The sequence below is a fragment of the Tiliqua scincoides genome, chromosome 1 (assembly GCF_035046505.1).
Source record: "Tiliqua scincoides isolate rTilSci1 chromosome 1, rTilSci1.hap2, whole genome shotgun sequence".
Classification (NCBI taxonomy): domain Eukaryota; kingdom Metazoa; phylum Chordata; class Lepidosauria; order Squamata; family Scincidae; genus Tiliqua; species Tiliqua scincoides.
The window spans coordinates 306,267,210-306,283,114 of NC_089821.1; the positions used below are offsets into that span (position 1 = coordinate 306,267,210).

The 15,905-nt window shown below is 44.6% G+C and overlaps 1 protein-coding gene across 1 annotated transcript in view; it reads left to right on the forward strand.

Moving 5' to 3' along the window:
- The first annotated feature begins 286 nt into the window (after nt 1-286).
- Nucleotides 287-15,905, forward strand: part of SGPP1 (sphingosine-1-phosphate phosphatase 1) — a 34,416-nt gene continuing 18,797 nt past the window's right edge. Inside the window, exon 1 of the mRNA XM_066629639.1 lies at nt 287-1,498. Within this exon, the coding sequence (XP_066485736.1) occupies nt 791-1,498 (708 nt within the window). The 5' untranslated portion in view covers nt 287-790. The remainder of the gene's footprint in view (nt 1,499-15,905) is intronic.

Genomic DNA, 15,905 nt, shown 5'->3' on the forward strand with positions numbered 1-15,905 from the left:
CCTCTTCGCGGTCGCGTCGCCTCAGCCCCCGCCAGCGCAGAGCCCCCCCTCTGAGGGAAGCCCGCGGCCCGACCCCCCCGCGCTGCCTGCTCCACATCCTCCCCCCTTGCGCTTCCCCCCGCCCCACTGCAGGTACAGGGGCGCCCCCTGCCATCCAAGCCCTCTTCCTGCTCTTGGCCCTCCTTGACCCCCCCCAAGCAGAGCCTCCCCCAAAAGCAGAGCTTCCCCCAAGGCTCCCCCCAAAAGCAGAGCTTCCCCCAAAGCTTCCCTCCCCCCAAACAGAGCCACCCCCAAAAGCAGAGCTTCCCCCAAAGCTTTCCACCCCGAAAGCAGAGCTTCCCTCAAAGCTTCCCTCCCAAAAAGCAGAGCCTCCCCCAAACAGACTCTACCCCCAAAGCTTGCCTCCCCCCAAACAGAGCCTCCCCCCAAAGAAGTAAGATTTCCCACACTTTTCCAACTGTTTGGCCTTGCTACAAACAGCAATTTCCCCCCCCCCCCGAATTCTTCCAGATTTTTTTCTGGGAGAGGAAACCTACAATCTACCTTTTGCTCCCCTAAAACCTTTGGGGTGCACGACACCCTCTCCTGAAGCAGAAACGTGTGTCCCTCCCAGTCTCACTCCCTGTACTTTTGCAGCTGGTGGCCTTGCTACTTCTACCCTAGGAAAACCCCCTTGTGGTTCTTCCAGATTTTTCTCCCCTGCAGGCTGACACCGCCAGTGTGTTCCCTATCCACCACCTTTCAGATTCAGTCTTGCTTCGCCTGGACTCCCCACTTCCAGCTCTTCAGCATGCCCAATTTCCATCGCTTGATCAGTTACCTGCAGGATCCGGAGAAAGTTGCCAGTTTCCAGCGGCTCTGTGGGGTGGAAGCACCCCCCAGCTGGAGATCCTTGACAGAAGGGTCAGAAGCCCCCTGGGCCAATGGCAGCTGCCTGACAGACCAGGGAGATGGAGACTGTGGAGGAGGTGGGCGACACCGCTTCCTGGATCCCACCAAGGAGGGAGAGAAAGGAGATGGGAATCACTTGCATGACATGAGGAATGGGGTGGTTTCTGGGGAACCCTGTGGGACAGAATCTGAGCAACAGCCCCCGGATGAAGAAAATCAGCATTACAAGGGCACAAAAAAGCTTCGTCGCAACTCTCTGACTGGAGAATCTGTGTGCCAGGAGTTCTCAATTCGTAGCCCCCTCCTCTATTACATCTTCAGCCTGGGCACAGAGCTGGGCAACGAACTCTTCTATATCACCTTTTTCCCTTTCTGCATCTGGAATGTGGATGCTTGGATGGGCAGGAGGCTCATCATTGTTTGGGTCTGGGTCATGTACTTGGGCCAGTGTACCAAGGATATTATCCGTTGGCCTCGACCTGCTTCCCCACCAGTGGTGAAACTGGAGATTTTCTATAACTCTGAGTACAGCATGCCCTCCACCCATGCCATGTCGGGCACGGCTATCCCTGTGTCACTAGTTCTGCTCAGCTATGGACGTTGGCAGGTAAGGACCCTGTGTTTTTCAGATTAAGATAATTAGTCAAGACTGTACTATTATTGCTGAAATAGTCTGGTGAAAATATTAAATTGCACTTCTCTCCTTTAAAATACAGAGTACTGTATATACAAAATTGAACAAATCCTTTACCAGGTAAGTATTTATGCATTTGGAAGAGTTGATCTTTATATGGCTATCCTAGGATGTGAACGATGATGACTTTTTTTTTCTTGAACTAGGACAGTTTCTTTAGTGTGTTAGAAACATTGCACTCCAGTATGTTCTCAAGAATCCATTCTTGCTGTTGTTCCTTTGCATACTTGAAGTACCTCATTGGCTGTATGAGGATGTCTTTTACTGCATGGGTGGTGAACTGAACATAAGCCACAAAAAGACTTGAAAACAGACCTATATTTTTTGAAGTAGTGTTCTGTTTGTATACTGTAGGAAGATCTTGGCATTTTTCACAATATTTTGATAACTAGAAGCTGTAGCAATTTAGAAACCTGGGTAGATCAATAAGATGTTATAGGACTTCTCCGTTTATCTCTACTTTACTCTGTTTATATGCAGGAACAACAACCAAGGGTAATTTGTAACTTTAATAGAACATCAAGGCTGAAATCCTAAGCACAGTTTTTCTGATGCTTGATAAAGACCCAAACCCCACAGTGTTTTCATTTTAAAATGATTTTAATATCCTAATCTTCATTGGCGATGTCTTGCTCTAATACAAAACAATAGGAAAAATACTGTGACTGAAAATTGCGTGCAGTGATAGATCAGACCTATAGTCTTGGTTTCTGTTTGTTTCCTCTTTCGCTCTCTATATTTAATCCATCACTGAGTTTTTTTCTTCTTCCACTCTTAACTAGTTGGCAAAGGGCAAAATCCTAACCAGGTTTACTCAAAAGTAATTCCTATTTTGTTCAATGGGGCTTACTCTCAGGAAAGTGTGGTTAGGATTGCAGCCAAAAACTGGAGCATACTCTGGTCATCTCTCACATTGATTTACTGTAAACTCTTTTTCTCTAGTCTTCTATTGTCTCATAAAAGTTTCCTCCTTTGTATCTAGTACTTTGCTATAAGAAATCATCCACTTCTCTCATTGCTTTGATCAAGTCATATCCCTACATTGTTCTTGAATCTTGTAAAATATCTTATTCTTACTTTCAAAATTCTAAATGGCCTTGCCCCCATCACCTGTGGATGTCTGCCATGTCCTTACCAGTGATATTTGCTCATTGTGCTTAACTGCGTTCAGCCATTTGGAAAGTGTCCTCTTTCTTCAAACATTTACCCCTTTAATTCCTTTAAATTTCTCCCCAAAACCTTCCTTTTCATAAAGGCTTTTGGTCCAACCCCCTGTCCCCATAAGACACTGCATCTATACCTAAGTAAGGGTCTAACTAGACCCACTAACAGACACATGCAAGAGGTATATTAGTTTGGGATGTGTTTGTGGATGGATGTGAGCACAGCATGAAGATTTCAAACTGAGCAAGCAAAGGAGTAAACATGGGGCATCTACAGCTTAATCCTAAACATGTTCACTCAGAATTAAGTCAGTTTTTCAGTTTCAGTACCTTTATTGGCATAGAGTTAAGAAATCATTAAACGCTTTCATACATCTAGAGATTCATTTGCTAATAACATACCAACCCACAGTTAACTCCCATAAATCAGAGACTTCAAGGAATAGGGGCACGCTTCAAGTTGGACACCACAATTTGTGAGATGAATGTAGCTATCTGAAGAATGGTGTTAGGGTCAGTAGAAGCTAATAAGGATTGTGTTCAATGGGATTTACTCCCTAGCAAGTGTGTTTAGGATCGAACAGCTTAGATAGCTCTGTGGCAGTGGTTCCCAAACTTTTTAGCATTGGGGCTCAGTTTTTAAAATGACATTCTGGCAGGACCCACCAGGCTTTACAAGCCTTAAAAAAAAGTGTTTCACTTTACCAGCCACTCAAGCCTCTGTTTTTATCCTTTTTACAATATTGGGGGGATGGGGACAGAACAGGACTGCCTTCTGGAGCAGTTGTTGAGCTTCATGTTTATCAGATTGGGACCATTCCAGTGGCCTGCATTCCCCCTCACCTAGCCTTTGATAAAAGCCAAGGCATATTTGCCTACTCTTGGTTAAACATGCACATGTGGCTCAGTTTTGCTTTCCATAAGGCTCAATACATTTTCCTTGCTTGCTTGTGGGGGGTCTTCCTTCGTGAGTTTGTTGGGGCCTGCGTTCATCAGGACCCTAGAGCAGCTGTTTTCAACCACTGTGCCGTGGCACACTGGTGGGCCGCGAGTGGTCCACAGGTGTGCCACAGGCATTTGGGGGGTTATTTATTAATAGGGCCAATGGGAGATGTGAGCTCCCACTGGCAGCTTGGTGTGCCTTGTCAATTATCAAAAACCTGATGGTGTGCCTTGACCATTTAGTGCCTTGTCAGTGTGCCATGAGAAGAAAAAGGTTGAAAATCACTGCCCTAGAGATTGCTGCAACCCTAAAGACTACTGCCTTATTTGTGAATGCCAAGGGGTGTGGCTATGATGGTGATTGAGCAGGAGTGCTCTTTCCCAACTAGCAACTTGTTTAACCTTTGATGTACACAGCCTAATTTGCTGTGTTAGTTTCATGAACCACCAAAAACTGGGTCATGACCCACTGGTGGGTCCCAACTCTCAGTTTGGGAACTACCGCTCTAGGTCATGGTAGATAACATGAATGTGGCAATGTAAAAGGGAAGTGAAGTCCTAGATGCTTCATGTACAACTTGATCAGGTTTTTCAGGTCGGAGTATATATGCAAAAAATGGTCAGTTTGTGCAATGGAATGGTCCAAAAATTTCAAAGGACTTGTGGTTTAACCATTACCTTTCTACTTATTTTTTTTGTGATCATTCAAGATTGCAGGTTACTTGAGGTAACAAAAGTACAGTATGTTCAAAACTGCCAATCTCTCGCCCATTTTGCTTTTCCTGTATAGAAAATTCTACATACTGTACTGTGCTATAAAAAGTGTTTAAAAAAATTAAATTTCTGGATGACATGCGTATGTTTGTGAATTATGTTTATGAAAATAATTATTTCCCATTACCCAGTGGATCCCATTCTGAATTGGATGTAGCTGTAGAATGCAGTTAGTGGTATCTTTTGGCCCAGTCCTATCCAACTTTCCAGCACTGGTGCAGCTGCAATGCAGCCCCAAGGTAAGTGAACAAATGTACCCATGCCTTGAGGAGGTCTCTGTGAATGCCTCCCCAACAAAGAATGCACTGCATGCCCCATTGGCACAGCTACACTGGCACTGGAAAATTGGTTAGGATTGGGCCCTCACATGGCCTGGCAATAATACTGATTTTGAGTTTATTTTCAGCCATTTGTGGACTCCAGTCAGGTCAGGGGTATGTGTGTGTGTAGATTGCAAGTTGTTTTGTTCTGGGTAGTAGATGTCAACCATATGAACAACTGGCAAAATAAAGCCCATGAACTTAATTCCTTTGGATAAGAAAAAAAAACCTGACCCTGGGTCATAAGGATTGGAGATGAATTGCTTCCTTATGAATACTCCTGAAACAATTGTTCAGTTATAAGGCTGTTGGCACTAACTCAGTCAAGAAAGAAGTCTCTTCAAAAACCTTTTCCCAGCACATCCAATCAGGATGTAAGCCTTGGGTTGCAGGAGGATGTAATAAAAGTGGAAAAAGGAATTTCCCAATGGCAAGATGATTAATGGGCAAAAGAGAAACTCTTACAAGTTTGTAAGAGGGAGATAAAACACCACTCTGAACACTGCCCTAATTAAGCAATTTGTGTTTTGATTTTTTTCCCTTCTTTGAGCTTTCATAACCAAGATTTTGTGTATTTTGCTAAGCAACAGCTTACTGGCACAGTGTATTAGTTTCCACATACTTGAATAAACACCAAATTATTGATAAGATTTCAAGTTGTTAAAACACTGTTTTTTTCTGATTTTTTCTTTTATTTGCACAGATTTTTCACTAACCATTTCAAATTTATGTCTTGGAACTATACCTCAATTATTCCTACTTTATTGAAGATGTGTATATAAAAAGTGACAAAGATTTCCTCTAAAAAGTGTTTCCATTTGCTGGCTGTGAAAGCAGGTGTGTGTGTAGAAAGAGCATAGGCTATTTGCCAGATTCAAAGAGATTTCTCAGGCAGGTATTTTGATTGTGGCTTCAATTTATAGATGATCCTTTTTATGTTTTAAGGAGAATTTTACTTTCCAGAGTTTCGTCATTTAAATTAACATGTATTGTTAAGAAACAAAAAGGCCCCAGTTTGATGCTAGAGAAAACCAGTCTGATTCATAATAAAATAATTGGTAACCACAACTCTTCAAACTGTAAATCTGTTTTGGGGGGGGGGCAGAAGAGAGTCAATAACTTTCTCCTGAATTTTTTTCTTTTTAATAAAACTACTGAAAAATGCAAGTTGTTCGAAAATGCAAAAGGACTACACTTTTAGTTTAGTTTATATTTTGGAATATTTTGTTTTGTGACTAGATAGAAATTTGTTGTTCTTTCTATTGCAATTGTACAGTTTAAAGATGTTTACACTCTGAGTGAGTGAGTGAGTGAGTGAGTGAGTGAGTGAGTGAGTGGCTGGTAGTGGCTAGTAGTCAGAAATTTTCAACTGTGTTAAATGTTTTGTGCATTTTTATGCAGTGGTAAATGGCTTCATAGTTTCCTTGGTTGCTAGGTCTGTTCTGTTTTGAGGGATGGAGGCTTTGTTGTGTGCCTTTCATCTGGATGAACATGTTAAAATATTGGCCATAATCCAGCCAGTGCTAAACTCCCTAAAGAGTCCTCCTTTTTTTTAATAAATAGAATGTGCAACAAACAGCCCAATCCTAATCTGCCCTGAAGAAGGAAGAAGAAGGTGTGTAATGATGGGTAGGGGTTGGGAGAGAAAAGGAAGGAGGTGAGGGTGCATAATTATAATGCCATTGGGCTCTTTCTTCCCTGCCCCCACCCCCATTAACAGTTGTTCCTTAAGTCTTTTTTTTCCCTTGATGGATTTTGGCAGTTATCCAAAACTGTCAGCATTCAGCTTCACCTTTTGCCTCTTTTTCACTTCAAAATTTGCTTTTGGTGGTCATGCTGGAAAGTTTCATACCTTCATATGGTACATTCATGTATGTAAATTGAAGCCGGTGCTCTGGCAGGTCATTGTTATTTATGGAAAATTTGTTTGTTCCACCTTTCACCTTTCCACCAAGAGGCCAGAATTTGCAAACAGTAATACAATAACTATTATTATTTCCGTTTTAATTTCACTTTATCCCATGGGCTCAGGTTGGTTTACTGTTTTTTTCCTCCTCCTACATGAGAAGACTGTCCCTAAGAGGCTCACAACCTGGAAGAAAAGAGACCTCTGTGAATCTAGCCTTTACAGAAGCTCAGTGTGTAGGGAGGGACTGCAGATTGCTTATGATCTTTTTGTGTTAATAAGTCCTGATGTGATAGACAGAGTTGATTGGAGTCTGTGGTTGCAGTCCTGCATGCATAGCAGCTGCTTTGAGTCCTGTTAAGTAGTCTTAGTGTGTGCAGAGCTGTAGCCTGTGTTCCTGCCGCCTTAAGTCATTTAACCCCAAGTTTGTTTGCTCTCAGTGTGGAAGGGATTGTCACTCCTGAATCAGCCTTTTTAGCCACACCAGATGCTGTTCCAGAACCACCATTCAGAGATACATAGTCTTCCGAGACTGAAGGATGCCATTGAATGTAACCCCAAGTGTGTCTCAGGTGACTTCCTAGTCCAGCTGCTAGGAACTGAGGCTTTATGGCAAAGCACTCAAGATAGATAGATACTTTATTTACGGTCATCCGACCAGCTCGTCACAAACAACAAAACAAAATACACAGAATTAAAACCAACACCCTGTTACACATATATAAAATCATAAAATCACAGGTCTACACTCTCAATTTTCTTCCTAACCAACTGTGCAGCATAACAGAAGCGGGCAACCCTGAGTGATATATCCGAGTAAACATCAGAAAGCAGAAAAGCAAGCTGCTCCTCCACCTGCATCCCTGTTTCAATACCGAAGATCGGGGAGATAAATTTAGATCTCAAATCCTCATAATATGGACATTGCAAAACAATGTGGGCAGTTGTCTCCACCACATTTTGAGGGCAGGGGCACAGTCTCTCTGAATAGGGACGCCTTGCATAACGCCCCAAAAGAACTGCTGATAAAAGTGCATTACACCTAGCTTTAGTAAAAGCAATCCTAAATTTAGGTATAACAATATTATAAAAATATCTAGCAGGAGAAAATGCAAGAGCTTGATCCCCAAGAAAAACATACACAGAAAGTCTGGCTCTCACAGATCTCAATTCAAGGTCTACCAACCTCTGACGCAAAATTTCTTTTGCGTCTCCCGGGCTCATCATCATTAAAGACTCTGGGGAGAGATTGCAGAGTTTGAAATGATCCAAGCACCTTTTTTCCCAGGTGCCTACAAAAGGATCCGAAAAGATCAAATAAGTAAAGTTATCCTGTCGCGAGAGAATCTTCAAAAAATAATGTAAGGCATTTAGCCACATTGACATCTCCATACTTGGGGAACCGGGTTCCAACCTGACCACAGTGTTTGGCACACATTGGGGAACATACATCAATTGGCGCAAAAATTTGGTCTGGATCACCTCCAAAGACCTGGTATTTAAATATGGGGTGATCTCAGAGCCATAGAGCAATTGAACCCTAGTTTTAGCAGTGTGCAGCCTTAAAGCCGTAGGGAGAAATTTGGCGCCTTTGGATAAATAAAAACGATAAATGGCACCAGATGTTTTCTGAGCTGATTGACCGACATAGTTTTTGTGGGCCAAACGGCCTCCTTGATAATGAAAGATCACCCCTAGGTATTTTATTATTTTAACCTGCTCAATGGGTTTCCCATTTAGGAGCCATCGAAAGGCCTTATAACGTCTAGCAAAAACCAGCACCTTTGTTTTATCAGAATTTATAATTAATTCCTCCTGTGAACTGACCAGAGCTAGATGGCGAATGCCGACCTGTGTTCTTGATAATATAAGCACATCGTCGGCATATGCCAAAACAGGAACATGAAGATCAGCAAGCTTTGGGGGATGTAAGGCCAGATCATCAAAAGAAGTGATCAATGAATTTATATAAAAGTTAAATAAGAGGGGGGCAAGAACACAACCCTGTCTAATCCCTTTATTAACCAAAATTGGATTCGTTAGATGACCATTAGATGAACACCTAATCCTTATGCCAGAATTGCTGTACAAGCTAACCATAAGCAGCAATAATCGACGGTCAATGGACGAGGCTGCAAACTTATCCCATAGCCTTGATCTAGGGATTAGGTCAAAAGCAGCCTTGAAATCAACAAAGGCTGCAAAAAGTCTAGAACCCCTAGTGGCCAGATGTTTTTCGACAAGAAATTGCAGCACTAAAGTCTGATCAAGGTGTGATCTTCCAGGGCAAAAGGCTGCCTGAATATCGGCTATAATGTCTTGAGATTCCATCCAGGCCAATAGCTTCTCTCTCAGATGCAAGGCATAAAGTTTACTGATGACATTGAGCAAGCTAATAAGCCTGTAATTTGAGGGAATTTCATGACCTCCTTTTTTATAAAAGCACTCAAATAGCACTCTGTTGCAAGTACAAATTGAGTGTAAACCTATTTTGTTTACAAGGCAGAGTTCCAAAGGGTCTCTCTATCAGTCTGGAAAACAATTTTAAAGACATGCAGGGACAGGGTGTGGATTCTATGAAGTTGTGAGAATGTGCTTATGGCATGGGTGATGTTGTATTACTACATGGTATTACAAGATTTTTTCCATACTGCTCTAAGTTTAGTGTGTTTGCACCTTTAATAAATAGGTTGGTATGCATATATGTTTCTATGCCTGAAGCTCTTTGTATACTTTTCTTCCTTTATTTCTTTGTAGTGATTAGCAGTTGTTGGATCTTATGAGGCTGCTGCAATGCTGGTGCCCTTGTCTTCCCTCTAATTTATTTGGGTGGCTGTTGCAGTAGGTAGAGACTATTGCTGTGGGATATCAGTGGTCTATGTGGCTGTCTGGATCAAATGATTATGACATAACCAGAGTCAATGGTGAGTTTGGTGGCCCCTAGTTGGGGTTGTTTGGTGGGTGAAAGCTTCAAAATTAAAATGTTTGTCTTGAGTAACAATATAAAGCAAGGCCTTCTATTAGTCCTTTTCAGCCACACTAGACGCTGTTCCAGAACCACCATTCAGAGCGCGATACCATAGTCTTTCGAGACTGAAGGTTGCCAACATGGTCTATTAGTCCATGTTCAGAGGTTGAGAACAGTAATTTAAAAAGTTTATGAGAGAAGTAGTGCAGGGTGTTAAATATTTGAGCCATATCTAATAACACCTGGAACCAGTCTACCTACAAGCATGCTTCCCTCGTGGTTCTTTTCCTGATGTCTAAGTAGTATCCAGAGTGTAGCACTGGCAGTAGCTTTGCTCACAGAAACCAGGTTCTTGATTCCTTAACTTTAGCAGTGGCTTGGGGGGGGGGGGAAGCTCAGAAACTTCAACTTTGTAAATGTTTGAGGAGACCTAAAGACTTTTTAAAAGCTAAAATAGCTATTTTCAACCACTGTGCTGTAGCACACGAGTGTGCCGCAAATGCTCTGCAGATGTGCTGTGGGAGTTCGAGGGAGGGTTATTTATTAGTAGGGCCATTGGGGGATGCCACTAACCGTGTGGTGTGCTTTGTCAGTTGTCAAAAAATTGATGGTGTGCCTTGACCATTTGAGCACCTTGTCAGTGTGCTGTGAGATGAAAAAGAATGAAAATCACTGAGCTAAAAGCTCAGAATGAGCAGCACTTTCCAACTTCAATCACTTCTCAGTAGTAGAAATTCCCTCTCTTCCCCTCACCCTATATAACGTTTCCAGTTTTGCATCTGGCACCAGATATTATTATTAAGAATTTTCTTCAATAAAACCAATTTGTAGCCCAGTACTACGTATGTGTACTCAGTAGTAAGTTCTGTTATTTTCACTGGGGCCTACTCCCTGATAAGTTCATATAGACATGCAGCCCAACCAATGTTCTGAGTGAAAGCAGAGGATTTTGCTCTAACTCTAATGCTCCTTACTGTTGTTTTACATAAACAAATCATGCATTTGCTTGCTACAATGCTGTGTTCAGTAATACGTACATTATTGTGCTATCCTGGCCTTAACTGTTATTTAGTCTACCACTTAGGAAGCTGTCTGTGGGAAACACAGATAAAGAAAGCACGACTAAATTGGCCTTACTTTAGGTTGATTCACACATGTCTCTTTTGAACATAAGAAGATAAGAACAGCCCCACTGGATCAGGCCATAGGCCCATCTAGTCCAGCTTCCTGTATCTCACAGCAGCCCACCAAATGCCCCAGGGAGCACACCAGATAACAAGAGACCTCATTCTGGTGCCCTCCCTTGCATCTGGCATTCTGACATAGCCCATTTCTAAAATCAGGAGGTTGCACATACACATCATGGCTTGTAACCCGTAATGGTTTTTTTCTCCAGGAACTTGTCCAATCCCCTTTTAAAGGCGTCCAGACCAGACGCCGTCACCACATCCTGTGGCAAGGAGTTCCACAGACCAACCACATGCTGAGTAAAGAAATATTTTCTTTTGTCTGTCCTAACTCTCCCAACACTCAATTTTAGTGGATGTCCCCTGGTTCTGGTGTTATGTGAGAGTGTAAAGAGCATCCCTCTATCCACTCTGTCCATCCCCTGCATAATTTTGTATGTCTCAATCATGTCCCCCCTGAGGTGCCTCTTTTCTAGGCTGAAGAGGCCCAAACGCCTTAGCCTTTCCTTATAAGGAAGGTGCCCCAGCCCAGTAATCATCTTAGTGCTAGCCTTGTGGTTTTCACCATGCTCAAAAGTATGGGTTTGCTTGCTGCAGTGGTGTAGCCTTGAAATCATTTATCACAGGGGTGTCAAACTCATATCATACAGAGGGCCAAATTGCATTCATGATGCCTGCTGAGGGCCGGAAGTGATGTCATTACACAGGAAGTGATGTCATTAAACAGGTCAAAACCAGAATTAAACACTTAGTTCTCATGTAGGAACTCATTAGCTGCTAATGACAGGAGAGAAAATACACAAATCTTTATCATATTTCAAGATATGGGAGCTCTGCAGACGCGTGTGGCCTCTGGGAACCAAGTGCCTCGGGAACTAAGTGCCAGGTAAGGCACAAGAGTTTAACATCTGGGCGAGGAGAAGGCAAGGAGACCTCTGAGTTTTGGAGAAGGAGAGGAGGAGGAGCAGGAGAAGGAGGTAAGTGTACTCATTCTAACGCTTTGTCTTTCTAACTCCCTGTCTTCTAACCTTAACCTTACCTTTAAAGCAACCTTAAATCAAAATTGAAAGTTAGCACCTAAGGGAGGTACATAGGGCTACTCTGAGCAGGAGCAGAGTCCTACTCGTGAGTAAGAGCAGAGTCCTACTCGTGAGTAAGAGCCCAAGGATCAGGCATTTAAATCAAAGTTGAAAGTTAGCTGCACCTAAGGTAGCACTTAATCGAAGGAAGGGAGGAGGATAAAGTGGAAAGCAGGTTTTTCTACTTGTTTAAATTAAACCTATACTTAACCCAGTTTAAACCTAATCTAAGTTAGAACATAACCTAAACAGGTCAGTAAATTGGGACACAGGATCTAGAGAGCAATAAATAATTAAACAAACCCAAATAAAAACTAGCTTGAGGTTACAAAAACAGTCCAGCCTAAGAGAACAGAACTAGGAGGGAAAGGACCTAGGAAGGGCCAATTCCCAACCCATTAAGAGCCCCATTAGGCTAATCCAAGCAGTCCATTCAGGAGCCTGCAGAGTAGGTCACGCCCATCAGCAGCCATTTGCCTTCCTGAGCTTTTGTAAACTCACCTGGGAAGGCCAGCCCCCTTTCAATCAGGAAGGAAGAAGGGGGGAGGAGCCAGCCAGGAGTATAAAGCTAGGCAGGCCATCGCGTGAGGCTCTCTGCAGACGCGTGTGGCCTCTGGGAACCCAGTGCCTTGGGAACTAAGTGCCAGGTAAGGCACAAGAGTTTAGCATCTGGGCGAGTTCAGCAGCAGGGCGAGGAGGCCAGGGCCCCATACACTGCCCTTCCTCTTCCCTAGAGAAAAGGGCTGCTATCCAGTGTACGGTTTTTAAAAGGACCCCTAAATAAAACAACAACAACAACAAAAAAGCTATGCAGTCAGACAGCCAGCAGCAGGGTGGGGGCTATCCAGTGTTCTGCATCGAGTGCCACATGTATGATTATATGCCTCTGGGGCATAAGTCATGGGTGTGTCCTCGATGCAAGGAGCTCCAGGCTCTCAGGGAACACGTCCGCTCCCTTGAAGCCTTGGTGGCCGACCTGGAGAAGCACAGGCAGCCAGAGGAGGACCGTGGGGAGACTTCTGGGGACGATCAGGCTTCGTCCCAACCTCAGGCGTGCAGCTCCTCGGCTGCCCGGGTGGGAAGTCTCGGGACTGGAGGACGTCATCCTGGAGAGGAGGGAAACAATCGCCTAGGGGGGATCCCTTCTCCAGGGGATGGGCCTGTATCCGAGCGCACTCGGGATACTCCTCGGCGGGAGGGGGGTCGGGGGCTTCTTGTAGTGGGGGATTCGATTATTAGAAACATAGAGAGGGGGGTTTGCGACGGATGTGAGGACCGCATGGTGACTTGCCTGCCTGGTGCGAAGGTTGCGGACATCACTTCTCGTCTAGACAGGCTAGTAGACAGTGCTGGGGGAGAGGTAGCGGCTGTGGTGCATGTCGGCACCAACGATGTGGGCAAATGTAGCTGGGAGGTCCTGGAGGCCAAATTTAGGCTTTTAGGCAGGAAGCTGAAAGCCAGGACCTCAAAGGTAGCGTTCTCTGAAGTGCTACCTGTTCCACGCGCAGGGCCAGCTAGGCAGGCGGAGATCAGGGGTCTCAATGCGTGGATGAGACGGTGGTGTAGGGAGGAGGGGTTTAGATTCGTTAGGCACTGGGGAACGTTTTGGGACAAGCGGGGCCTGTACAAGAGGGACGGGCTCCATTTGAACCAGAATGGAACCAGACTGCTGGCGCATAACATTAAAAAGGTGGCAGAGCAGCTTTTAAACTGATCCCTGGGGGAAGGCCGACAGGAGCCGAGGGGCATCCGGTTCGGGACTCCTCATCCCTATGGGATGAGGATGGGGAGGTTAGAGAACAACAAGACAAAGGCAGGGTAGGAGAAGAAATTGGGAAAGGTAGGGTGATGGGATGTGATAGACGGTTTGGCACAATGAGAGGATGCGGGGACAAAGGAGCGAATAAGCAGCCCATCCTGGGGCATTCCCTGTATAAATGCTTTTATGCGAATGCCCGAAGTCTACGAGCAAAGGTGGGAGAACTGGAATGTCTGGTGACAAGGGAAAATATTGACATAGTGGGCATAACGGAAACCTGGTGGAATGCGAAGAATCAGTGGGATACCGCAATCCCGGGCTATAAACTCTACAGGAGGGACAGGCAGGGGCGTGTTGGAGGTGGGGTGGCCCTTTATGTTAAGGAAGGGATAGAATCCAGCAAAGTAGAGATTGAAGGTGGGTCCGACTCCACCGTAGAATCTGTGGGTTAAATTACCAGGCTTGTGCAGCAATGTAATACTGGGGGCGTGCTATCGTCCTCCAGACCAGAAATCTGATGGGGACCTTGAAATGAGGAAACAGATCAGGGAGGTGACAAGGAAGGACAGGGTTGTAATCATGGGGGACTTCAATTATCCTCATATTGACTGGGTCAATTTGTGTTCTGGTCACGATAAGGAAACCGGATTTCTTGACGTGCGAAATGACTGTGGCTTAGATCAGCTAGTCACGGAGCCCACCAGAGGACAGGTGACTCTGGATTTAATTTTGTGCGGTACGCAGGACCTGGTTAGAGATGTAAACGTTACTGAGCCATTGGGGAACAGTGATCATGCTGCGATCCGTTTTGACGTGCACGTTGGGGGAAGAATACCAGGCAAATCTCTAACAAAAACCCTTGACTTCCGACGGGCGGACTTCCCTCAAATGAGGAGGCTGGTTAGAAGGAGGTTGAAAGGGAGGGTAAAAAGAGTCCAATCTCTCCAGAGTGCATGGAGGCTGCTTAAAACAACAGTAATAGAGGCCCAGCAGAGGTGTATACCGCAAAGAAAGAAGGGTTCCACTAAATCCAGGAGAGTGCCCGCATGGCTAACCAGCCAAGTTAGAGAGGCTGTGAAGGGCAAGGAAGCTTCCTTCCGTAAATGGAAGTCTTGCCCTAATGAAGAGAATAAAAAGGAACATAAACTGTGGCAAAAGAAATGTAAGAAGGTGATAGGGGAGGCCAAGCGAGACTATGAGGAACGCATGGCCAGCAAAATTAAGGGGAATAATAAAAGCTTCTTCAAATATGTTAGAAGCAGGAAACCCGCCAGAGAAGCGGTTGGCCCTCTGGATGGTGAGGGAGGGAAAGGGGAGATAAAAGGAGACGTAGAGATGGCAGAGAAATTAAATGAGTTCTTTGCATCTGTCTTCACGGCAGAAGACCTCGGGCAGATACCGCTGCCCGAACGGCCCCTCCTGACCGAGGAGTTAAGTCAGATAGAAGTTAAAAGAGAAGATGTTTCAGACCTCATTGATAAATTAAAGATCAATAAGTCACCGGGCCCTGATGGCATCCACCCAAGGGTTATTAAGGAATTGAAGAATGAAGTTGCAGATCTCTTGACTAAGGTATGCAACTTGTCCCTCAAAACGGCCACAGTGCCAGAAGATTGGAGGATAGCAAATGTCACGCCTATTTTTAAAAAGGGAAAGAGGGGGGACCCGGGAAACTATAGGCCGGTCAGCCTAACATCCATACCGGGTAAGATGGTGGAATGCCTCATCAAAGATAGGATCTCAAAACACATAGACGAACAGGCCTTGCTGAGGGAGAGTCAGCATGGCTTCTGTAAGGGTAAGTCTTGCCTCACAAACCTTATAGAATTCTTTGAAAAGGTCAACAGGCATGTGGATGCGGGAGAACCCGTGGACATTATATATCTGGACTTTCAGAAGGCGTTTGACACGGTCCCTCACCAAAGGCTACTGAAAAAACTCCACAGTCAGGGAATTAGAGGACAGGTCCTCTCCTGGACTGAGAACTGGTTGGAGGCCAGGAAGCAGAGAGTGGGTGTCAATGGGCAATTTTCACAATGGAGAGAGGTGAAAAGCGATGTGCCCCAAGGATCTGTCCTGGGACCGGTGCTTTTCAACCTCTTCATAAATGACCTGGAGACAGGGTTGAGCAGTGAAGTGGCTAAGTTTGCAGACGACACCAAACTTTTCCGAGTGGTAAAGACCAGAAGTGATTGTGAGGAGCTCCAGAAGGATCTCTCCAG